We start from the raw sequence: 26,396 nt of genomic DNA, 5'->3' as shown, positions 1-26,396 counted from the left end.
AATTGCGGAGAATCGCGCTACGAGTCTTTTAAAGTATCCCGCTTGAGAATCGGATGCATATTGGCAGAGATATAGCTTCTTGGGGGTCATACTGGCATTTCCGGTGTTTTTGAAGGGGACCCCCAAGGAATTTTGGAAAAACATCTAAAAAATATTTTGCTCTCGGATTTAGATGCAGAATTGCGGAGAATCGCGCTAAGAATCTTTTAAAGTATCCCGCTTGAGAATCGGATGCATATTGGCAGAGATATAGCTTCTTGGGGGTCATACTGGCATTCCCGGTGTGTTTGAAGGGGACCCCCTAGGAATTTTGGAAAAAAATCTAAAAAATATTTTGCTCTCGGATTTTGATGCAGAATTGCGGAGAATCGAGCTACGAGTCTTTTAAAGTATCCCGCTTGAGAATCGGATGCATATTGGCAGAGATATACCTTCTTGGGGGTCATACTGGCATTCCCGGTGTTTTTGAAGGGGACCCCCAAGGAATTTTGGAAAAAAATCTAAAAAATATTTTGCTCTCGGATTTTGATACAGAATTGCGGAGAATCGAGCTACAAATCTTTAAAAGTATCCCGCTTGAGAATCGGATGCATATTAGCAGAGATATGGTCTATTCCCGGTGTTTTTGAAGGGACCCTCTAGGAATTTGTTGATTTTAAATTTTAAAACATAAAAGTAAAAAAAAAAAAAATCATCAAAGAAGCAAGGTTTCATTTTGAACACCACGAGGGTGCATATTGGCAGAGATATAGGCTTCCCGGTGATCACACTTGGAGGTGTCAAGATCTATGTCAGTATCTTGAACATAGATACTGATAGAAGAGATACAAAACCAATAGAAAAAAATTAATAAATTTTAAAAAAAAATTTAATAAAAAAATATAAAAAAAATCAGCAGAGAATATGAAATCTAGAATCACTCCTGACAACCAAGAGGACTTTCGTTCATTAAAAGCAAAATAAAATAAATAAATAAGAACATTATTTTTTTAGAAATTTAAATGAGTAAACTGCATTTATACGCGACTTCCAATACCCTACGAGTGCGGAGGGTGCCATCAATTTATTTTATGCTCGGATTACCGCAAACTGGTATTTCTCAGAGTTTTATAAAAAAAAAATGTAAAATTAAACGAAAATAAGAAAATCAGAGAAAAGTCCGGATGTGTAACCACAATCCATTAGAGTCCAAAGTATTGAATAAAAAAAAATATTAAATCTAATGAAAAAATAAGATTCAAGTCAAAGAGAAGAGAAGTCAAACCAAATATGGCCAAGGGTTTTATTGAAAAATAAATAATAGTTTTATAAAAAATGTACATAAAATTAAATGAATATAAGAGACCAGCCCGGTCCTTCTTGCACGTTCGGTTGAGAGATCAAGGTATTGAATAAAAAATAAAAATAAAAACTAAATCAGAAAAGAAGACGCAATAAACTCGTTGGAGATAATTGAGGAACCAAGGGGAGACTAAAAATAAAACATATATGTATAAAAAAAAATTTTAATAAATTTACTAGAAGTCACATACACCATGCGAAATTTAAGATCTTAAGACTTTTATAACAATAGTTTAAGAAATTCTTTCAATACGTCATTTAAAAAAAAAATAAAATCATATCAGGGACAACTAGAGTTTCTGCAATGGTTTTGCAGGAGTCCACAGTATTCAATAAAAACTAAAAAAAATAAAAGGAGAATGTTAAATTTAATGAATATAAGAGACCACCCTAGACCTTCTTGCTCGTTCGGTTGAGAGACCAAGGTATTGAATGAAAAGTAAAAATAAAAAACCTTATTTATTTATTCAAAAAATAAGAAAAACAAAAATTAAAAAAGAAAATCAGAACTTATCGAGTCGAGTCGAGTACTTCAATCTGTTTCACAAAACAGTCCAACGAATTAAATAAATAAAATAAATGACTGAATAATAAAATAAAATAAAAGAATAAAAAAATACAAATTAAATGAGAATATTTTCCCCAGAAACGAAGACGCTTGAAGACTCAGATTGCAGGTGATGTGATTTAAAAAAAACTTTTTATAAAAAACAAAAAGGAGCCAAAATGTGAGATTCAACGAAAATGAGATTCCAATAGACTACAATGATACACCAAGAGTCCAAAGTATTAATAAAAAATAAAAAAATAAATTAAATGAGAAAATAAAATTCAAGAAAAATAATAAAATAAAATAAAAAGCGAGAAGTGAACGGTTTGGAGGTCCGTTGACTAATGATTTGGAATGAAGGAAATTCGCCTTTTATACTCTTTTTGGAGCCTCAATCAGGGCCTACTAGTCTAGAGAGCAGGCGATAGCCAAGTGGCAGCTATCGATTATTTTTAGGGCTGCAGCATTAAGGGCTACTTTAGAACGTTGCCTTTGAAGCTGGCAGTCAAAATCGTAACGTTTGAAAAAAAATAGTTTTTTGTGAAACAAAAATGGCAAACGGTTGCTGCAGTCCCCTAGAAATTTTTGAAAAAATTTCCGAAAATCCGAAAAACTTAATAATCCGGGATTTTAATTAGGGTTGTTGATAATATATCGAAATATCAATATATCGATATTTTTTGGGAAAAATAATATATTTATATCGTAATATTTTTTTCCCCCAAATATCGAGTGTGCGATAGTTTTTTTTGATATTATCTGATATTTCTGCGTTGGTCACTCTTTGATCAAATTGAAAAAAGTGAAGATCGGCGGTGTGAGAAAAATGGACATAAAGCTAATAAAAAAGAATTATAGTGAAATAAAAAACGGAACAGCAAAGTGTAATTTGTGCAATAAAATGGTAAAAACAAGTGGAAACACCACAAATTTGACGTCACATGTTAAAAATAAACATAACGAATTTTTTTTAAAGTGTCAGCAAAAAAAGGTTTGTACATATTAATAAATTTATATATAAAATAGCGTTTTCTTTTCAGTGTTTTTGTGTGTGTGAAAAGAAATTCGCAGTATAATTGTGCACATATGTAAATGTATTTGTGTGGGCACCGCTAATATATATATTTATGTGTACAACATGACGCCGAAATTTGGCGCCATTTTACCGCGAAGGTGTAGATTTTATTTCGTGTGTGTGAAAAAAAATGTAGATTTCGCAGTAAAATGTCGCAAAATTTCACACACACGAAATAAAATCTACACTACACTGTAAAATAAAATTTACACTTGAATCAAATAAAATATTGGTGAAATCATCTTTTCTTGATCCAAGATTTAAAAAAATGTACATATCACCCATCGGGGTACAGGAGGCAACAAATGATTTGTTGAACGAAATTTCTACCTTTTCAAAGGAAACCCCGGTATGTCAAATTTTAGAGTTCGTAATCATGTATATAATTTAATAGTAATACTTACATTTACATTAATAATAATAATAACTCAACGTAATTAATTCATTAATAATTTATTTATTATTCCGAAGCAAAAATAAAGTATATATTAATTTCCTTTAAATTATTACAGATTTCTGATGACAATGCAGAGGAACAGTGTGTCGATTTTATGGAGGCCCACAATAGGTCAATTTTAAAGGGCCTTTCCTTGCAAAACTCTGATCACAGCGAGCTAAAATTATATCTCAGTTTGCCCCAAACATCATGGGAAAGTAATCCCCTAACATTTTGGAATGCACACAAGGTGGCTATGCCAGGATTATATCAACTCGCCCGGAAATACCTAATTACACCTGGGAGTTCAGTGCCTTCGGAGAGACTGGCTTCGGCTATAAAATGCGTCGTTTGTGATTCAAGGAGTCGAATGACTGATAATCACATAACGCAACGGGTATTTTTAAAGTCTATTAATGCCAAATATTGGCACTAACTTTATACAAGACCAAGACTGTATAATGGAATACAATCTCCTTATTTTTTTATTATATAAGAACTTTGAATTTAATTTAAGATAAATTTTATGTTATTTTTATGAATAGAACTCGAATCTCAGGCAAAGACTATAATGAAATAGAATATTATTTTTCTTTATGTTATATTTTTCTTTATGTTATATTTTTCTTTATGATTTTCAAATGTTATGTTTATGGATTTAAAAAACTAAAGATGAGAAAAACTAAACAGCAATAATAATTTCTGTGTTTTATTTCTATTATTTTATATTCTAAAAAACTTTTTAGGAAACTAAAAAAAATATCAAAAACATCGATATATCGATTTTTTGTAGCGATATATATTTATATCATTTTGATATTTTTTTAAAACAGAAAATATTATCGATACGATAATTTTAAAAAATTCGACATCCCTAATTTTAATGCAGAATTGCGGAAAATCGATCTACGAATCGTCTAAAGTTTACCGCTTGAGAATCTAACATGTCTTATCATGTTTAAACCTATTCAAGCTTGTTCTTACATATAAAATATCCCTTCCTTAAAAAGACTAAATGGCAGCCAACAGCCTTAAGTATTTAAATAAAATGCCGATATCCCCTCAAATCAAGCAAACATGCCCATGCCGGCACATCAATTAGTTTCAAGTACCGAACATCATCAATCTGGCAAATAAAGTTGAACCCCCCCCTTAACAGTTGTTACAAATTCTGTTAACATGTCAGCTTGACCATCTCCCAGTGTTGGCTTTGGGCAAGCAAACATAAGTATAGATATCCCCTCCCCTCCACTTGGCTGGTAAAAAGCACACACATATTACACATTTATATACATATATTTATGTACTTACGCAGGTCGGAGGAGTTGGGTAATAGTAATAGCTCCGGATATATTACGCTTTTCGGTCGAGATCTCCATGTAATCCCCGTGTAGCTGTCCACGTTGATTGCGTATACGCCATGGGGGACCCTTCACCATTAACCGTAACAGTTAATGGCCATTAGACAAAACGGCACACACCCTCCCCGCCTTATCCGACAATTAAGTCGAAACTTTCACATCACATGGGTATAATACTCGGAACTCACCTTGGCATTAAGAATTGATAATTCAGCACACAGTAAACAATAGGGGGCAACCGAATATGCTCGCTTTAAAATTTTTATTTGAAGTAAGTAATATTTTTTTGACAGTAACAAGATAAATTTTCCATTCCCCCAATAGGCGATTACTTAAAAAAAAAATTAATTAAATATTTTCATTTCTTTTCGTAAAAGAATTTGATTTTCATTTTTTTTCTTCTATAAATTTTTTCTTTTGTGTCATTTTGTTTTTGTTTTTTTTTCAAAACCTCTCTTATGTTCTTTTGTAAGGTTTTGTTATGCAATCGATAATAATAATAACAATAATCGGAATAATCGTAATAATAATATTAATCGATGAGTTGTTTTCTTGAATTTTTCGAACAAACGAAATGGAATCGAGTCATGGAGTTATATGGTTGGACAAAAATTTTGAATTTATTTTCTAGCTGTGCCATAATGTTTTTTTTAGTTGTAAAATATACGCACGTTGCCTTAAATTTCTTTTTTTTTTTAATATTTTTTTTATCAATTATTTCTTGACTTTCTCTTGACTTTTTACATTTCGGTTTCATTTTTGGTTGGTTTTTTTTTTATTTTAGCAAAGAAATCAGATTCAAGTTTGCTAAAGAATATCACTAAAAATATTGTTAATTCTTTATCCAGTATCCCCAGTATTTTTCTTTCATTACTTAAGTATTTTTGTTTAATATTTATCTGCCATGCAATATTTTTCTGTTCTGTTTTCTTGGTTTTTTTTAGTTTTCTAAGTCTGCCGTTGTTGACTCATTATTGCGGATCGTGTGTATATAAGTTGATGTATAATATATATTTATTATCGTATATTTATTATTATTATTATTATATATATTTATCATATATATATGGCCTATATATATATAGGTGTGTATATATATGTATATATAATGCATGTATAAGTATGTAAAATATTGCTTGTGAAACGTTTAACTTGACATTCGTGTGGTTTGTCAACGGTGGCGGTGGAAAGAAACTCTCATCTGTGATCGAATTACAAGATGTGGATCATCAACCATTTGATCTAGTCCTTCCTTTAGAAGGTCCTTGCCTCTCTCACCTTTTTTTCTTATTTTTTTTTTTTTTTTGTATTGTAAATCAATATAAATATTTTATAATTATTATTATTATTATTTTTCTTTTCTTCGGCTATTACAATTGACTTGATTCTTTCCACAAAAAAAAACCCTTTTCTTTATTCAATTCAATACACAGAGAAAAAAAATCCTTTGCTATAAATTTTTTTTTTTCTTTTTTTTATTACTTAAGACCCGTTATTAATCATCATCTTCTTCTTTGGTGTTTAACAAACTTATACGGTATTTCATTTTCTCAGTGTATGGTTGGGTGTGAGTGTGAGAGTACGGTTGTGTGTGGGTGAGTGTGTTTTTTTTTGTTGGTTAGTGGTGTGCGTGATTCACTTCGTGTTATTTACAGTTTTGTTTTTTTCGCTTTTAACCGTTACGACGCGTCCTTACAAAAAAATACAAAAAAAAAACAACACACACTTTGGGGTGAACATTTTTGTTATTTTTGCATTTTTCCCGTTATTTCGAAAATCTTCTTCTGTCATACAATGTTTGTTTGTTTTTTTTGTTTTCTTTTAAATATTATTCATAATATTTGTTTTTAACTACTAGACTACAAGAGACACATTTGTTTTGTCAGCTATATCACTTTCGAATTATTTAATTATTGATTAAGTTTTCGCATTACGTTTATTGTTAATATATATCTTTATATATATTTATATATATATAGATGTGTTATGTTTTTGTATGTATGTGTGAGTGAAAGAAAGTGTGTGTGTGTGTTAATGGTTTCTTTGAAGAATTTCAGTGAGGTTTATAGAAGCGTTTTTTGGTATTCGTAGTTATATTCGTAGTTCCTTAACTTGCTTTCGATTGCAGTGCTTACTATATAGTTATATATATATATATGTTTTGATGTATATAGGGCATATGTGTAGAGGTTTAGGCATATATTTATATACACATACAAGTAGTTATGTGTCGCAGTGTGTGTGTGTGTGCAGGGGGGCTTGCATGGCAATTTTTTTAATTTTTATATTTAATTTTTGAAAATTTTTCATCGTGATTTTTTTTTTTTATATTTTTTTAAGGTGCTTCAACCAAAAGACACAGAAAGCATAGAAAAACATAAACCAAAGAAGTAGAATTATCGATTAGAGTTTGGTTACAAAAATAAATCGAATAATTTTATCGATAAAAGTTCAGATCAAGATAGCAAGAAAGCAGGCGAAAATCAGGAAAAAGGAAAGGAAAATTTCTACTAAGGCAGCTACATAAAGAAACTAATGACAGACCAGATCTTCAAGATCGTTTATCGACCTATATCTGGTCTATCACTAATCTATCGATAAAAGATACAAGTATATGTATATGGTGGTATATGGGGTATTCTGGGTATAAATCGGTGTCTGCGAATGTGACCTTCTTTTTTGATCTTACAAATGTTAACTGATTGTGAGCAAGCGGGTGGATTCTACTATATATATAATACTATTATATAGATGTTTGTTATCGGAATAGTAAAAAACGGTAGTTGATTGGTATTTTATAGAAAAATCAATGCAATAATAAAGCTGAACCGCATATAGAATAGAAATTAAATCGTATGATGGATTTGTTTTCTTGGTTATATATATATATATATATATATATTTTCTCTAGACTGCTCATCCCATCCTGAATCCTTTCTGTATATGTTTACTGTTGGATGTTTACTGTTGTGGTTTCTCCATGATGATGGGGGGGAGGGGAGTTAGTTTATAACTGTAGTTCTGCTGTGCGTTCTTTGATTGGTTTTTCTTTTTTTTTTTTTTTATTTATTAGCGACTTTATTCCGCAGCTATAACTGGGGGGGCACTGCTGTTGTTTTTGTTTGAAAAAAAAAAACAATCAAAATTATCCTTCTCGTTATCCTTGGAATCCTGCTCTGCTCTGCCTATCGATATATATCGCATAAATGTTTGTTCGTGTTGTTTTTTTGTTTAATTTTGTAATTGTTTTGTTGTTGTTGTTAGAACGCTTAACGCAAAACAAGGCAAAGCAGGAAATACAGATAAACTGAGACAGAGATAGATAGAGATAGACAAAGAGAGAGAGATATATAGAATATAGTATATATAGAGAGAGAGAGAGCAATAGAAGCTTAGAAAGAGACTGGAGAGCTAGACTTAGATTTTAGATACAAAAAAAAGAAGGACAAATCAATAAGCAAATATGTTTCCAGCTTTACAGAAGATGAAAGCTGCGTTTCATGGCTATAAGGCAATAAAGGAAAACTCAACTTGGGACCTGGAAACTGAGAAAGACTTGTCATGAAAGTCCTTAGAGACCAGCTAGTCCCTCCCCGTAGAAAAAAAAAAAACAGACCCCCTCTGATGTTTCTCTATATATATATATATCGTTTATATACTATATATCAAGTGTGGATATATATATAGTTGGCTGATGATTCGAGTTGGGCCAAAGGCTGCGCTGCGCAATTGATTCGTAGGCTTAGTTCTCGGCTCTAAATTGTAATTTTTCGTTTTTTTTTCATTTTTTGTTCGTTTAATTGTATAGTATAATTATGCTGATTTATTCGTAGATTTTTTTTACTCGTAATTGGTGTATGTTTCAAAAATTGATTTGCGCTTCACGCATTTCGATTTGTTTTTCGATTTGTTTTTTTTTTTTTAATTTATTTAAATAATTAATTTATTTTTCTTTCATTTATTGCTATGAACTGCGCTTCTGACTACGCCACGATTTCCTATATAATTATATAATCTGGTGTATATTTAAAAATTAATCTCATATTCGTTTTCTTCTTCTTCTTTGAAATATTTCTTCTCGTTTTAGTTACTCGTTACTCTTGTTATCGTTATCGTTATCGTTATCGCATATATCAAAAAATTATTATCATCTTCAGTGTCGCAATCGACGCGCGGAGAATCGAGAATCGAAAATCTGGGGAATCGAGAAAAGCGTAGAGAGAAGAGATAGTTGTTGAGTTTTTCAAGAAAATTTGAGGGAAATATTTTATTCTCCTCAAAGTATTATTTTTGTTTTTAATTTTTTTTTTTGTTTAAGTTTTTGGATCAAAAATTTGTCTTTGACTTTGGTTTATTGCGCGCTTTATTTTTGTTTGTTTGTTTTGGGTCTGTTATCGGTAATCGGGCATTTGTTAATCGGTTTTTAACCACCACCTAAACTTAACGCCTGAACTATACGTGGATCAGCTTTACTACCCTCACGAAATTCTTCTAATGTTAATTTTCCGTCGTGGTTTTTGTCCATTTGATCGAAGATCTTGTCGACGCGTTTCTGTGGCGTGTTCTCGTCCTCCGATTGCGGTTGTTGTCCCTGTTAGAGAGAGAGATGGGTGATAGGGATAAAGAAAGAGAGGGAAAGAGAGTATTAGAAATGGGTATATTTTAATGGATTTTAGATATAGTAACTATTTATGTAGATATATTTGGTAATTAAACTTTAGTATAGAGTATTCAAAAAAGTTTTATTTCGACTATTAATACTAATTTTTAGTGGTATTATTTAGCAAAATGCAGTATTTTTTTTAGAATTATTCAGTATTTTTCTGTTTTTTATTCCTTTACTACGCATTATTAATTTATTTTAATTTTAAATCATTTAGTATTTTTCGTTATTAGTTTTGTTGTTATTCTTTCGTATTATTTCTTAGTCGTAACTATTGACTTTTATTCAGTATTGTTCAGTATTATTTTGTTTTGGAAGTATTATGATATTATTATGTTAAATAATTTTGTATTATTTGGAAATATTTAACATTCAATATTATTTATTGTTAATTTTGATTGGTATTATTTCTTACTTTTTATTATTATTATATTTAGTTTTGCTCAGTATTATTCAGTGATTTTTTGTTCTATAAGTATTTAATATTATTATTTATTGCTTGTTAGTTATATTTTTAAGCTTTTTTTGAGAATTATTCAGTATTATAATTTTATTGACACTGTTTGGTATTATTTTTGTATCACTTCTTAGTACTTTTTTTTTTGGTATTTTTTTTATACTTACCACCATCTGATAGATTGCATCCACTATGTTATACATCTCCTCTCGCGTTATATATCCATCATTGTCCACATCATAGAGACGGAAGGCCCCTAAGAAATCAAAAAAAAAAATACAAAATATTTCTTTGAATTCAAGAACCATTTCGAACCTCTCACTCAACAAAAAAATAGAAAAAATTATACCAAAAATACACTTTAAAGAAATATACTTTCTCATTCTTTGAAATATAATCCCTTTACATCTTTAAAATGTGTGTAAATTTAAAAAAAAAAAAACTATAAAAATATTAAAGTTTGTTGTGACAGTTGATGGATTAGGAGAAGACTTACATTGCAGTTTTTCGTCCAGGTTGCCCTTCGATGTGACGGATAAGGCGCGTATGAACTCCTCGAACTCAATGGAGCCGTCCTGCAGACGAGGTAGATAAACCAGAAAGAGAAGGGGAGAGACGAGAGAAGAAAGAGAAGTAGGGAAGACACACACCCACACAAAGAAAGAGATAGATAGAGAGAAAGAGACATGGAGACAAAGAAAGCAAATCAGTGCAGACATCAGACAGTTGACATTTTGTGTAAAGACTAGGGTGAGTGAGATGGTGGGAGGTAGGAGGAGGGCAATGGAGGACACTTGGCCACGCCCATGGGCCATAAATAATAACTGCTAAAAAAAAAACAAAAAAACAAAAAAAGGCAACAAAAACCAACAAAAGCAGCATGAAATTTATGATCACCCATCCTGTAAAAACGCCAGGACATTAACCTGCCAAAATCAGTTTATTTTGTGGCTTGAGTAAAGTTTTCTGCCAAAAAAAAAATACTAAAATAATCATAAAAATGGCTAAAAAGGAAGGGGCAAAAATTTTAAAGTTTAAGGGGCGTGGCCAACACCCTTTTTTCTGTATGTGTGTGTGTGTGTTTCTCTATCTGGGCTTTTGATACTCACATTATTCTCATCGAAGACACGAAAGACCAGCGAAGCGAATTTACTTGGATCGCCTTGTGGAAAGAATTGTTTGTAGATTTTGATGAAGCCCTATAAATTATAAAAGAAATATATATATAGTGAAAGAGAAAGAGAGAGATAAAGGACAAGGTTTACAAATGTAGATGAATCAATTAGAGGCGTGGCACACATGTGTTTGCGTTTGTGTTTGAATAATGCTCGCATTAATAAATTTCATTATCAACGACAGCCGACGACGACAGCCCCAGAACCAACAACAACAACAACAAAAAGAGCTACAACAACAAAGGCAGTGTCATTAGCAGGCCGGGTCGTCAACACATTTGGCAATAACCCACCGCCCACACACTCTTTTCGGGGCGGAGACCACCCACTCATTTGTATTGGGCCGAGAATATTAGGGATGAGCCAACAGTTAGTTAAAGTAATGGGCTTTAATTAAAGTATTTTCATTGAAAAATACATTTTAGTGTGACCAAAACGGTTTAGTTTTATGGATGATGGGTTAACCGATATTTTAAAGTAGGGAGCTTCTTGATTTCTTGTGAATTTGATTTTTTAAGAAGACTTCTTCGCGGCAAAGATGGCCAAAAAGTAATCGAATTTCCCTAAGAACATCCCCAAAAAGAGTGTCATCCCTAGAAAGGACTCTAAGAAGCCTTCTGCCTACGGCTTATATTATTGTTGTTGTTGTTGTCGTAGAATTAGCTTCCATAAATCGAGTTTAGGGGGAAGACTGGGAGGCTGGGAGGCTTTGTGAATGGCGGAAAATTAACTTAATTAACCGTTTGACTTGAACGAATTGGCCACGCTCAGGTGGAGGCACAAACACACGCACAAGTTGGATAATATTTATCCTTAACATCCTCCTCCAAAGGATGAAGGATACAGATATATGTATTTACTTACCTGCTCTGTGAGCAGACCATTGGGACAGTCTTTCAGGAATCCTTTGTGCCTTTTTGTTGGATTTGGTTTTTTTTTTGAAAAATGTATTTCATTAAAAATAGTTGATACCATAAGCCATGGTAGGGCTAAACTTACCATTGACGTATTTCTTTCTCTGTGACTGAAAACGAAAAAAAACAAAAACAGAGAAATCGAAGTGGATTAAATTTTGATGCGCTATTTTGAAATATTTACAAGGTGCGAGTGGATTATTTTCGTGATGGTATTGCAGAAATATTTATGCCAATAATAAAGCTACAATACTACAATTCAGCTTAATTGCACAGAAACACATTTTCTGTTTCTGTTTCTAATTTTATTTTCTATACAGTGCGTTTTTGGTGGAATGTTTTTAACCATAAAGCTTATAAGACTATTTAAGCTCTTTTTAATACCCATTTCAATTACACACATTTTTGTTTAGTTTTTAGGGGAAAAAATAAAATTAAGAAATAGCTGGAGGCATCGGCATTTGAAATGAAATTCGTTCTGGGGGAAAACTAATGAAATTATCGATGGTGAATTATTCATTTCATTATTGATTGGCGTTCGATTAAGGGAGAACCGAAAATAAAAGAGGAAAACCACTCCATCACTCTTCCTGTCTATTTCTGTCTCTTTTAGTTTATCCATCTCTTTCTGATATTTCATGCAAATTTCGAACTCGAACTCGAAACCTGAATGAGTTCTAGAGTTCGATTTCTAAATTATCTTTCATTGTCTTTTGTAGCCACGCCCAGGATTTATTATTATTTGTAGCCCTCTCTCTCTCTATTTATATCTTCCTTTCTCTTTCTAGTTTTCCCCATAATTTTTCAACTATCTCTTTTCTTTGTTTAACAATTTTTCTTTGTTTTTCTGTTGAAGCATAAAATGCTCCATTTTTTTTTCCTTTTTTTTTATTGCCTTTGGCCTAATGGCCGCTTACCAAACGTTTAAACGTGGTCCCCTGCCCTCCAGTGACGCCCCTCTGGGGAGTCCTTACACCCGGCCCAGGATCCGTGTGAATGTTCCACATGTTCTCGAGAGCCCCAAAAAAGGACACTGACCAGAAAAACAGTAACACCAACAAAAATAATAAAAACATAAATTCACGCAAAATTACACACATTGGAATTGCTTTTGAGAGGTGGTGGGGAGTGGTGGGGCAGTGGAGGGGCAGTGCCTCTTTGGTGGTCAATGGCCAACAATTTGGAGAGGAGGTGGTGGGAGGCATGACACCATTCACTGTCCCCCCGGGGAATGGGGACGGGAGAGTTGGAGCATCAGAGAAGCTGGAAGAACGGGAGTCTCAGGCCATTGGCTTTATTCAAAATGCATCGGTTCATATATCATCTGAGGTTATACACCGAGAAAAATCTATATAAGAGATATTTTTATTGTTACTTTAATTTTTAAAAGTTTTAGAAGCTCTAAATTTGGTCTTAAATTTATTTAAACCCCAATAAAATGGGTTTCTTTTCAATCAGAACTATAAAATATTCTCTAGTTTTACGGAAATTCTATAGAATATTTAAAAAAGAATAATAATATTTAAAACAAGAATAAATAATAACAGAATAATAAAATTTTTGGAAAGGGTATTGGTATGGAAAGGTACCTACCCATAGGTTTTTTTATTAAAGAACATAAAAATTAGGTGACAAAAAATAATGATTGTAAAAAATAACTGGAAAACAGAAAAAAAAATACTACAGAAATAGAAAAAATAACAAAGTATTAGATTTTTATTTATTTTGATAATTTTCAATATAATTAAGTAAAATTCTAGTGCTCATTAGTGCTCAAAGTATCTGGTATGAATATTTTTAGAAAAACGTCTATTTTGGGGATTCTAAGTCCTAGAATAGTAAAAAGTTTTAAATTATACATGATCTAATACAAAATAATTGTAGAAAAGGTTGGAAAATTTGGGATTGTTCTGGATATAACTTTTTTTTGGGAAAATTATCGACTAAAAATATATTTTAAAATAAAAATCTAAAGTCTTCTAATGAAAAGTGTACCCTGAGCCAATTTCATGATAAATATAAATTTTTTAAAGGTTTTAAACCGGAGACTTTTAAAAACAGTACTTCTTTTTTGTTTCGAACCTCATATGGACCAATGAGTATGCTATACATTGTATATATTTTGCATATTTCCCATACTTTGTATCCCCCCCTGAAATAATAAACCCACAAGGATTCATTTTTCATTTTGATTAGCTGACTGGCGTGAAAAAAAAGCAAAGCAACATTTGCATTTTAATTAGCCGCATATAGAAGAGCTATTTCAGTCAGTTAGTGGGTGAGTGGGCACCACCCCCTTTGCAGACTCCAACCATGGCTATCCCAAAGGGAATGTCAATCCAATGAAGTCAACAATTGCCAGAGGCAGCATTACCACCAGCTGAAGCAGAAGCAGGAGGAGTTGAATTGATTGGTAATCGATAGCCAGGCTAACAGACAGACAATAATACCCCCCTACTACCCCAAAAGACCCCCCTTTATCCGATGCCGCCTCTGACGTATGGCATGTAAAAATATAACGGCATTTACGGGCCAGCTTTGTGTGCGTTTCTTTTCTCATTTTTTTTTTTTTTGTGGCACTTTGTTGTGTTGCCCCTCAGTTGCCAGAGTTGCCTGTATTGATTGTAAATAAAGCGCATATTGCTCATACGACTTGTTGCCTTTCAAGTGTTGCCTTGCCTGTGCACCTCTCACCCACCCCACCCCTCTCCCTACTCAAATTGCATTGTCATGCCCATGTACAAAAAAAAAAAAAGGGGTTGCCATTCATCCAAAAATAGCAAAAGTCACTCTGTCAGTTCCGAGTTGGGATGGAAAATTGCGGATCAGGAAAGACGTCTCTCGTCCGCTTAACCCTCTTGCTATCTTAACCCTTGATGACCATGTATAACATATTCATTCCGTTGTGCCACACCCTGCCACCCCTCCGGAAGGTGCACATGCAAATATTTCATTTCACAATCGTTGCAATTCCAGAACAAAAATAAAATGCATATTTCAGATGTCGATTTAAATGCTCGAATTAATGGAATTTCTTCGAAATGGAATTGTTTGATTTATTTCCATGGTCAGTAAATACACCAAGAATATATATTTTTATTTAAAAAAAGACAGTAACAAATAGGCTTAAATATTTAAGCTTAAATGCATATTTTTATTCATTTATTGTTATATATTATTTGGCAAAGCTTTTTTCGTAAAGCGGATTTTCTAAATCGGCTTAAAATCATAATCTAGTTTGTTTTTTTTTGATACCAGCCCCAAAGGCACAGACTTTTCTTTTTTAATTCTCCTGTTTAAATACACAAAGTTTTTCTTTGAAAATAATACCTATTTTTGGCATGTGTTTGGGATTATGGGGATTTGGTATTTTGGTTTATAAAATGTAAGGAAAAGTATAAAAAAAAATATAAAGATTTAAAGAAAATATGGTATATAAAAGATACATATAATGAGAACATTTTTTGGGGCTTAGTTTTGAACGAAAATTAAAAGAAAAAAATACTATTCTAACTTGGAACTTATTAAGATTTAATATTTTAAAATAAAACTGTAATATATAAAGCTAAATCATGAATATTAAAAATATTTATTTACAAAAAACAGTGAAATTTAAATTCGTTGCTTTTCTAGACTGCAGTCTTATTTTAAATTCCTTAAAGCCTAAAAGTCTATAAATAACCTAGATCATACTATTTTTCTACATCCTACTCTCATTTTAAAAGCACTTCTCCCTAAAACTAACCCAAACTACCCTAAAAACACCTAAAAATAAACCCCAAAAAACCATGCCATTTGCAATTAAAATTGCTAATTCCATGGCCACAATTTCGGGTATTTCGTTTCAGGCCATTGTTGTATGGTAATAGACCCCGTCCCGTATATAGTCCCTGGATGAGAAATCCCCAAAATCCTGGCTCCCAAAATGCAACACTTTGAGGGATTTGCATTTTATTGAAGGAAGGACTGTAACTCGAGCCCGGGCCTAATCAAACCTATGTGTCTGTTTATTTATTTATTCGAATGGCAGCAGTAGCTGGCTAGTTTGGGAGGATGGTTTGGGCCAAGTTTAATGTCCAATTGATTGGCATGTCAATGGACAGGACAAATATTGACCCAGGCCAGCAGAAATTGCTCATACGACCCGTTGCCCGTTGGCCCGCTGGCTCCCGTTTTGCCAATAAATTGAGTCCTTAGCCGATTCATTTGTTTTGCCTGGCCAAACAACAGTCTTGGCCAAGTTAGCAGCTGTTGAGCCAGGCCTAGAGGGGCCATGCAACTGAACTGTGAGAGGATTACAATTATTGGAGCTGCATATTTAAAAAGGTTAAAGGGAGAGTAGAGAGGGGAGAGGGGAGAGGGAAGAATGAAAAGACAAACAAGTTAAAGTAAAAGCCATTAAAAAACGGTGAAAACTTTGGCAGCAATCTGTCAACACTTTCTTTTGGCATTTCTCTTCCTCGTTCCAGGTGGCCCGCAAATGCCCAACGGTAATTATTTATATAACCCAGGACCCCCCTGGCACATCCTTGGACCACAGAATAAGAAAATACTCGAAGGATAAAACAAGCAAAGGGAGAAAAAGAGAAAGAAAAAAAAAACGAAGCAATTAGTCACAAAGTTTGGGGAGACTCTCGAAAAGTTTCTGACTTGCATTTTTAAGAAGCCAAAATGGCCAGAAAACAGAAAACGAGGGTAACGGGATAACGGGGATAAGGGAAGAACGGGTAACGGGAAAAGAACTGGCTAAGTAAATGTAATGCCTTGCTTAACGGTAAACCAGCTCAGGAATTTCCTGATAAATAAGGCAAGAGGGTCTCAGAAAGAGAGGGACAGGGAGAGGGTGAGAAAAGGTGGTCATAAAAATAAAAGGTGTAACTAATAGTAACAGTTACCAAAAAAAAAAGAGAAAAAAGGAAAGAAAGGAAGGCAAAACAACAACAGGTAACTCTGAAACATTTTTTTGGGGGAAACCCTAACTGTAAACTTAAAGCTAAAACTGTAACGGTTTTAAGGGTAACAGTAAAGATAAACCTAACAGTAAAGGTAACTACCAAACAGTAAAACAGTTTCCCCAAGCTATCTCACCTCAAAACTAAGGGGGGTTGCGATAAAAAAAAACAAAACATCTAAAAGGCAAAACAGAGTCATAAAATAGGGTTATACTTTAAAGGGGGTAATAACACTCCATAGTACTTCATAAAAGTTATTAAAAATGGCCCCCTTAATATACATAATTAGTTTAATTTCACTTTAAATTAAGCTATGCAGGGTTTTAGTTTAAATTAAAAGGGGAATTTTGAGAATTTTAATAGAGTTCAAGAGATAATAGCGAAGTTGTGTATATTATAGAGGGCGTTTATGTGTTTAGAGACTTAATATTAAATATACTTATATTAAATAATAAATAAATCTTGTTCTATAATAATAAATCTATAATAAATCTTAATAAATCTTTTTTTCTTTAAAAATTATATCTCTATAATAACCTTCTCTATAACAACCTCTCCCTTTAATTAAATTCCCCTTAAATATCAAAAAACTTAAACAAACTCTCCTTAAGAATAACAAATATTTCAAGCGATTATAAAAATTCCATTTAAAAATCCCTCGATATTACAAAATATATATGTATATAATAGCTATGTATATTCTGCCACTTCATATCTTAGCAAATCCAGAGTTTCTTTTGGCTCAGATGTTCAGTGACTTTATTGGCTTCATTTTGACGGATGAGTCAGTTACACAATTTTTATTCTGGCCATACACTTACACACATTTCGTCGTTGATGAATAAGTTCTGTGAAAACACTTTTGAATTATGCATTTATCTGGCAGATAGAAAGATACAAAGATACGTGTGGAAGGGGGGCTGGCTACATAGGATGTCTGCACCTTTCCGTATTTTGATTGATGCTGCTGCTGGTGCTGGTGCTGTTTCTGTTGCTAGTCGGCAACAACGAAAACAAAACAAATCAAAATGAGAAAATGCCAATCGAGGTAAAATGGTAAAAGTTCTCCTTCCCTTTTGGCATAAATGCCAGCCAGGGAGAAAAACAAACAAATAAATAAATAAGGAAACGGAATTATTACAAGGTAAATCACACTGAAGGAAGGGGGTATCTGTGTGGGATTCATATCTGGGATGAATGGAAAAATAATAAAATACCAACCAGCCAGCCAGCCAGACAGTCCGGCAGTCAGACAGACAGATAGACGATGGAATTGATATAGTAGTAAGTTTATTAAAAAGAAAGGGGTAGAGAAATGAGGAAAAAACAGGTTAAACGGTGCAATTACATAGTTGCTTTTATTGAAATGGTTTTTATGGCTGCCAAGCTGAATAAAAACTATAAATTACAAGTGGGATTTCGTATTAAATAAAGTGTTTGATTTGGCTTTGGGGGGCATCAGAGTGAAGTCCAATCGTGGCTTAAATACAAAATCCTCTGCTATTTTTTCTTTATTTTTGTTCATAAATATCGAGTATTTTGAAGGCATAATTGTCGGTTGAGTTTTTAGAGAGATTACAGGAATATAAATAAAACCAGACTAGATAAATCAGGCTTTTTCCTCAATTTTCCTGATATATGGTACTTTTTTTGTAAAGGATTTATATTAAATACCTATTTAAAATACTTATTTAGCCAATTATTTAAAAGAAGCATTATATTTTTACTAGAATACTTTTTATTATACAAAAAATTATAGAAAATACCAATAAATAAACAAAATAACGAAGGGTTTTTGGTATAAGGTACTTTTGCGACTATCTTGGAAAGGTTTTTGGGAAGTACGTGGTAGATATACAAATACTTATAGATATACAGATATACTTCACCAAAAAAGATAATAATTTTTCAAAGAAAGGACTCTATTTTTGTTTTATTAATACTGAAATTTTGATTATTACCAACCAACATAGAATATTAAAAGTCTTTTTTTCTCTCGAGTATCTTATATCCGGTACATTTTAGCCTCTTTTGTGAAGTATTTTCATAAAATACCGATTAAAAATACTTTTTCAGCATATATAATAAAATAATATCTTCAGAAAAACACTTCTCTTATAGTAATAATTTAATTTAATACTTTTTTTAGTATAACAAGTATTAGATGTAATAAAAACTAATAAACAGATCATGTAATACGGATTTTTACTGAAGAATACTGATTTTTTCAAAATCTGTTTATTAAATTCTGAAAATATTTAGTAATCCTCCAAAAAAGATAGTAATTTATCAAAAACACACAGTATTTTATAAAAAATACCAACAAACGTACAGGATTAATCTTGATTGCCTTGTATGTATATATAATACTTGGTACTTTTTCACCTTTTTTCATAAAATTATTCATTAAACACCGCATATAAATATTAATCCATCTTAAATATCAGTACCTCCGCTTTTCTTCCAAAAACTGTTAATGAATTTTTCTTAAAAATATGAATCCACCAAAAACGCACTGCACTTTTGTCTCAAAAATACCAACACTTATTACCAAAGTAATACCACAAAGTAATTTCACTCTACTTACAGTATGTATCCGTTGTTAAGCGATCAATGGTATCCTGTTTCAACTTGGAGCTCTTTTTTCCCATGTTGTTCCTTTTGCTGCTCCTCGAGTTCGAGTTCGAGTTCGAGTTGGCGTTGGTTATTTAATTTTTTCTCTTCTCTGATTTTTGCAATTGACTATTATTGCTTTTTAGTGGCAAACTTTTTTGTTTTTTCTTTCGTTGCTAAAGTTTCTGGATCTTACTTTGATTTTTTTTTCTATTTCTATTTTGCTATATATATATATGTGTATATGTATTTTTTTGTTGTCGGTTTTCAAAACTTTTTCATAAGTATTTTAATATGCTTTAAAATTTCCCCTGTAGAAGAGCACAAAAAAATGAAATGGCAAAAAACCGGACAGGCCAAAGCAGGGCAAGTAGATGGACAAAGTTCCCAAAAGCACATTTGCTGATATTAAATATATATATTTTTGTATATATTTTTTTTGTAGTTTGTTTTGCCCATGTTTCGATATCTGTCGTGGATAGTTTATGAAAAGTTTTTACCCCCCTCTGCCAACCCGAAACTGCTTAAAACTTTCCTTTTTTTTGGGGGGGGGAGTACTCCAAAAGACTTTTGATCCTTATCGGATAGGGGATTGAGTCGCCCGCCAGAGACTCATCAATCAAACTTATGGTGGTCAGCTATAGAGGGGGGAGGGCTGTTCAATTAGCGTTTTATACCAGAAAAAATACCAAAAAAAAAAATGCAGCAGCAGCGGATAAGGCATAAAAATACACGGAACGACACTTTTCAGGTCAACTCTCGACTCGAACTTTTCATGACAGTTGGCAACAAAAAAAAAAATAAAGGGGGTGTCCCCGTACAAAGGACCGAGAGAGGCTGCAAACAAAAGCGCATAAAAAACTTAACCCTGTGTGGAAGGCGGAAGGGGTTAAGTGTGGGTGGTTTTTTTCTCTGTTGCCTTCTGCGGTTGACGCGAATGGCATAAAAATAAGTTGCCTTTGTTTCTTTTTTTTTTTGTACTATTCCTGTCTCTTTCAGTGGCTCTATATACAGCCATCTCTGTCGCCAGCAGAGGGACAGGATATATATCCCTACCCCATACCCATTGCAATGAAATAAATTCTGTTAATTTCAGTTGCAGTCCCACTGAGATGTCGTATGCAAAATATTTCGCATCAAGTGCAGAAACGAAATCAAAAACATTCAATGCCCCAAAGTGAAATGCGTGGGTAAGGAGAAAGCAATGAGACACAGACACAGAAACAGAGAGAGATATGTGAAGAAGTATGAAAAGAATGTGAGGGGAGGACACATCACACATCGCACACGTATTTCGATTCCCAAGGAACTGCTGCTGTTCATCGGTTGCAATCCGGGCTTATCTCTTCCTGGCTTTTGTCGCCGACAACAACTCAGAAACTTGATTTTTGTGTGAATTTATGTCAAGGACATTTATGTCATGCAGTTTTAAACAATGACACTATTTCAAGGGTCATCTAAATAGGTGTAGTGGTGCTTTAAGTGTCGGGGCATACAAGTAAGTAGAATCTGAGGCTTCTTATTAATTATAAAGTAAATTTTTTGCATTTCTTAAGGAAGGAAGGTTACTAATCAGGAAGGTTAGAAAAGTTTTGGGTCTTTAATTTGTAGTTGGTGACCCCGATTTTATTTTTGAAATAAATATTTTTGAGTAGGTAATGGTTTTAAATCAGTTGTTACTTTGCAAATGAGCTTTGAATACATTCAAAACGTATTTCTTTGCTGAAAGATATAATTAGAAGACTTATACAAAAATGGTAACCCCGATTTTATATAAAAATTGTTGTTTTTAAATCCATTTTAGCTAAAAAACTAAGCACAATTAGTAAAAAACTCATATTTGTTCTATAAAAAACTCATACGTCTGATTTAATGACTTTCACAAGAAATGGTGACCCCGATTTTAGTTCAAAACTTAATTTTTTAGTAAGAAAGATGTTTTTAAACAACTTTCATCTCTTAAAATAATAGCTATGAATACAAAAGCTATATATTTTCTATAAAAAAAGCTATTAGTATGATCTTAATGCTTTTACTTCAGAGGGTGACCCCGATTCTACATAAAAACTTCCTTTTGTAGGCAAGTTCTCTATAAATCACCTTTAACTATTAAAATAACAGCCCTATTAATACAAAAATCCCTTTCCTTATATCCTTATTATAAAGAAATCAATAAGAATGATTAGAAGACTTGCACAAAGCAATGGTGACCCCGATTCACGTTTGAAATAAACTCTTTTGGTTTTTTTTTTTTGTACAAATTATGTAAAGCCTGGCTTTCTACCGAGACCCTGTCGATATGCTGGCCCCAGTCGTGGGGATTTCTTGTTGCTGCTGTTGGCTTTGTTTGTTTACAAAACTGTCGCACACGCCAGTGCATTCCATACCCATACCCCTACCCACGCCCACACCCACGCCCACTCAGCTACGGTGTGTAAATGTAAATGTTGCCGACGAGAGTGTCGTCTCTGTGCATCTTTTTCTCTCCATGAGCCATTGGCATTTGCTAACTAAACACAGTTTGTAACCGTGCAGGTGTGTATAGGTGTGGGTGTGGGTGTTATCATGTCAGGTGTCCTATATATAAGTAAGCGGGGGTGGGGGTGGTGCCAGGTGTGTGTATTTTGTATTTGTCGCAGTGTTTCATTTGGTGTGTGTCTCTGTTTTTTTTTTTATTTTTACAACGAGAAACGAGCAGAAATTTGTTCACACTAAAAATATTTTTACGTTTATTTCGTTCACAGCTGGATGCTAATGCAGTGCCAACGAGTGAGACGGCACGAAAGGGACAAGGATGCAGATACAAGATACAGTATCTCTTACCACCAAGTCCACCCCCGCCCTCATCCTCGTTTCTGTCTCTGTCTTGGCTTGTAACTCGCCTCGTTTATCTGTCTGAATGTGTCTTCTTTTTTTTTTTTTTTTTGTATTTTTGCTTCTTCTCTCCTGTGCTTATTTTTTATGCTGCAGTTGTTGTTTCTCCCCCTCCTCCTCCTTCTCCGCCCTTTTATCTGCTCCGTTTTTGGTCCTTCGCTTCTCCGCATCCTTGCGTGTTCATCTCGCGTTTAGCCCGCGAGCATGCAACACTTTTTTCACAGCCCTCCCACCACCTACCACCCCCACCAAAGGGTATCCTCGAAAATAAAACACTTGCCAACAAAAGTGCGAAAGGAATTAAAAAAGTGGGCGTGGGAACGGAATGGAATGAAACGGCCAGCCCGAAATGAAACGCAGCCAAGTTATTCGAATTAAATGGATTGTAAACGATTCCCGAACATGAGGTGCAATGCACAGAGAGAAATATATGGGAAGAAATTCAAGGTGAGAAAGTATCTTCAAAAAAAGAACAGTATGGATTTCAGAGAAGTCTATATCTCGGCTTATATTCATCAGATTCATAAACGGAATAACTTTAATTATTTTTAGATCGTTTCTCTCTCATTCAAGATAATAATCTGGAAGGAGAATATTTTTTTTAAATTTTTTTTCCCATATTTCTGGGAAGTACCCTTCCGATATACAGGGCATCCCCTTATGAATCCTAAGGGAAGCTATATCTTGGCCAATTTTTATCCATTAATTATTTAGGGAGTCATTCTCTATTATTCTGAATAAAAACCTTAAAAAAAAATATAAAAAAATTTTTTTTAGATATTTTTCAAAATTTCTAGGGGGGTTTCTAAATTTCTACCGGAGGCTCTAACTCTGCCAATATGCTACCGATTCTTTAGGGGGATACCTCAAAAGATACCAAAATAGATTATCCATCATTCCTTATCAAAACCTAAGCCCAGAATATTTTTTAAATTTTTTGTCAAATTTTCTAGAGGGTCCGCAAAAATTATAAAAATCCCTATGTAAGCCCTTAGGGAGACTATATCTTTGCCATTTTTTTTCCGAATCTCACGCGGCGTACCTTTATCGATTTGTATATTGATTCTCAATCATTCTACATCAAAACCTGAGAGAAGAATATTTTTCAGATTTTTTCTAAAATTTCTTGGGCAAAATACAGGTAATCTCAATACAGGGACACAGGGACACTGTAATGGCTATATCTTGGCGAATATTCATTCGATTCTTAAGTGGAATATCGTAAATTATTTATTGAGCGATTCTCTATCACTTTATTTAAAAATCTGCAAACCAAATATTTTTAAATTTTTTGTCCATTTTTTAGGAGAGTACCCTTTAAGAATAAAGGCAGTCTCTTATGACCCACAGGGGAAGCTATATCTTTGTCAATTTCCAACCGATTCTCAAGTGGGATATCTTAAATGATTGGTGAATTGATTTTCTACCATTCTGTATTAAAATCGGGGAATAGACATTTTTTTTTAATTTTTTCCATAATTTCTGATGGTTTTCTTAAAAAATGTGGGGAATGGTGAAGGCTTTATTTTGTCCAAATTCCTTACGATTTCTAAGTGGGTATCTATCTTTAGATATACCACTAATGTAATCTCTATTATTCTGTATCTAAATCTATCAAAAAAATATGTTTCAGAAACTTTTTTAATATTTTTCTAAAAGAGGAAAGTACTGCCATGCATGGATAAGTCTTCATATAGTGGCTATATCTTGGTGGATATGTATCCAATTTGTATAAAAAAATACCTTTCATGATTTGTAAATAAATCTTTCTCAATCTAAAGCCTTTCAAATATTTTTTTCAATTTTTTTTTCAAGTTTTTCAGACATTTAAAGCCTTTAGAACACAAAGAAATATGTTTTCCCAGCAACTTGCAAATAAAAGTGCTTTTATTTAACAAATGCACATAATTTAGGAAAGAGTTTACCCCCCAAAATATTAAAGAAAAGTGTGGAAAAGCAATCTGGGAATTATTAGATTGTTGAAAATCTTAAAATTTTGTTGACTTTTACGGTGCAGCAGCGCAGTGCAGTGCAGAAAATGCAAATGAAGATGGAGATGGCCATAAAAAATAGAGTCTGAAAAAAAGCCGCAGCCCAAACAGCCGTCAGTCTCCCCCTTTCTGCCAGGGGAGGTGGTAAATTAATTTTTACAGCCTCCTGTGGCACCTCCATCTCTCCATCCGACAACGCCCCTGGCAATGCGACGAAAGCGATGAATGACAAAAAAAAAAAAAAATGGGAAAAAAAAGAAAAAAGGACTTCGATGCAAACAATGCACAAAACTCGAAGAAGACTTCGAGAACCGGCGAAGGATAAAGCCAAGGGAGCAAGGTAGGAGGAGCGAGGAGGAGGGCCAGGATACAGATGGGTGGATTGCAATCAACTTGGCCAAGTTGCCATGCCTAAATGTCAGGCTTCCACCTTGAGGCGATTGGATTAGGCCGGGCTAAGAGCAGTCGAGTGGCAATGGAAATTCCGCAGAGCACGATGGCGTTAAGACGGTAAAGATTTCAAAGCCATCAGATAGAGCCACCCCCTTATGAGATTTTACATGAAAATATCCTTAAAATTTAAGATAGAGATCTATAAGCACCTGGCTTTAATTGAAGCAAATTGGAATGAATTTTTTGGAGGAAGGGGGTGCTGCCACTCTCCCCCCTCTCTAAGGGGGTATTAGTATTAGCATTAAAGATGGAAAATGACACGCAATGGCTGCCAAAGGAATAGGGACTTGTGATTACGGTGGAATTGTGTGGGTGAGAAGGATGATTGCGACCATTGATGAATGAGGTCCTTTTCGAGGTCCTTGGAGGTTAAGTCGCGGCTGGGTTGCTGGAGGGGGTGTGCAACTTATTTTTGTTTACATAATCCTTCCACGTTGTCTCGCTGTCTGTCTCACCTTCTCACTCACTCACACTCTCTCTCTCTGTCTCTTGCTGCCCTGCCTCTCTGTCTAACACTGAAGACCGCAAAAATACAAATTTGGGTCAAGTTTTGTAAGCATAACGGATTTGCTTAAAAAAAACATGGTTTTATTTTTAAATATTAAATATTTAAATCAAAAATGTTCCTAATTTTTTTTCTTAAATAATTATTTGCTCATAAAAGTATGCTATGAAAATATCAACACTGGAGCTCCCTGGTTGGTTTTTTTTTTTGGTTTGCCCGCCAGTTTGTTTGTTGTTTATGTTGTTTGTTTCGCTTTTTTTTAACAGTTTTATTTATTTTTTAGTTAATTTTTTTGTAATTAATTTTTTGTATCTTTGTTTTTTTCACTTTTGTTTTCTTACTTTGTTAACTATTTTTTGTAAATATTTTTCGTTCCAAAAACAAAACAAAACTTTCAAAAAAAATAAGAAAATATTTTTTTATATTTTTTTTATTAAAATTTGTTTATATTTTTTTTTCTAAAGAATTTATTATTGTATTTTTTGTTGTTGTTTTTGTTAGAGACCGTTAGTAGCGCGTGGTTGGCCCTGTTCTTGTAACTTTTTCTCTTTTTTTTGAATTTTTTTTTTTGGCTAAAAAGCAACGTGTATTTTTCCGTCAAGACGAGAACTGCGATGCGTTTGTTTGGCGGTCAAATCAGCGACTGGAATACGGAATGCGGCTGACTACGGCACGGACTCTACGGTTCTTCTATAAGGGACTAACTACACGTACACCTCCATCCATACACGAGTGTGTGTGGGTGTGTATGTGTGTGCTAGAAACTCATACCATGTTTGTATGTGTGTGATTTGTTTGAAAACTTTTTTGGTAACACATTCTCAATGGGCGCTCTGGTGAATTTCTGGTGTGTGTGGTGTGGTGAGTTACGACTCATAACGGGGACTTATGTAACGCACACAGATGCACAGATGCCATTGCCGCCAAAAATTCACCACACACCGACCCCTCTTCACAAGGAATGATGACGAAGGCGCAGGAGAGAGCAAGCCTGTGAGAGAGTAAGAGACTAAGAGAGCTTTTCACCATAGCCAAG

General features: G+C 33.5%; 1 protein-coding gene and 1 long non-coding RNA gene across 4 annotated transcripts; one reads left to right on the top strand and one right to left on the bottom strand.

The window, feature by feature from the left end:
• Positions 1 to 2,598: 2,598 nt before the first annotated feature.
• LOC122321952 (uncharacterized) lies at positions 2,599 to 4,111 on the top strand. The gene is made up of 3 exons (XR_006246369.2): positions 2,599 to 2,882; positions 3,225 to 3,315; positions 3,479 to 4,111. It is a non-coding gene; the product is annotated as an uncharacterized lncRNA (long non-coding RNA).
• An 897-nt stretch (positions 4,112 to 5,008) lies between these two features.
• On the bottom strand, positions 5,009 to 26,015 carry Frq1 (Frequenin 1). 3 transcript variants are annotated; one of them, XM_043213089.2, is made up of 8 exons: positions 25,702 to 26,015; positions 19,512 to 19,848; positions 12,058 to 12,082; positions 11,923 to 11,971; positions 10,993 to 11,082; positions 10,380 to 10,458; positions 10,051 to 10,139; positions 5,009 to 9,354 (listed from the first exon to the last, which is right to left on the bottom strand). In XM_043213089.2, the coding sequence occupies exons 2-8, from the start codon at positions 19,573 to 19,575 to the stop codon at positions 9,187 to 9,189; spliced, it is 564 nt and encodes a 187-aa protein (XP_043069024.1). In that variant the 5' UTR covers positions 19,576 to 19,848; positions 25,702 to 26,015; the 3' UTR covers positions 5,009 to 9,186. The 3 variants fall into 3 exon arrangements, with proteins under 3 accessions (XP_043069024.1, XP_043069025.1, XP_070139026.1); XM_043213090.2 differs by having other exon boundaries at positions 19,512 to 19,761; XM_070282925.1 differs by lacking the exons at positions 19,512 to 19,848; positions 25,702 to 26,015 and adding an exon at positions 12,357 to 12,374.
• Between the last annotated feature and the right edge of the window lie 381 nt (positions 26,016 to 26,396).

This window comes from Drosophila bipectinata, chromosome XR (genome assembly GCF_030179905.1).
Source record: "Drosophila bipectinata strain 14024-0381.07 chromosome XR, DbipHiC1v2, whole genome shotgun sequence".
Taxonomy (NCBI): domain Eukaryota; kingdom Metazoa; phylum Arthropoda; class Insecta; order Diptera; family Drosophilidae; genus Drosophila; species Drosophila bipectinata.
This window is presented reverse-complemented; position numbering and strand designations above follow the sequence as displayed.

Bases quoted from the DNA above. Each gene is read 5' to 3' on its own strand.
- Frq1 (XM_043213089.2), bottom strand. From the start codon at position 19,575: ATGGGAAAAAAGAGCTCCAAGTTGAAACAGGATACCATTGATCGCTTA. The intron at 12,083-19,511 runs GTAAGTAGAGTG...TTTCGTTTTCAG, and splicing joins CTTAACAACGGATACATACT to TCACAGAGAAAGAAATACGT. The intron at 11,083-11,922 runs GTAAGTAAATAC...TATAATTTATAG, and splicing joins ATGGTCTGCTCACAGAGCAG to GGCTTCATCAAAATCTACAA.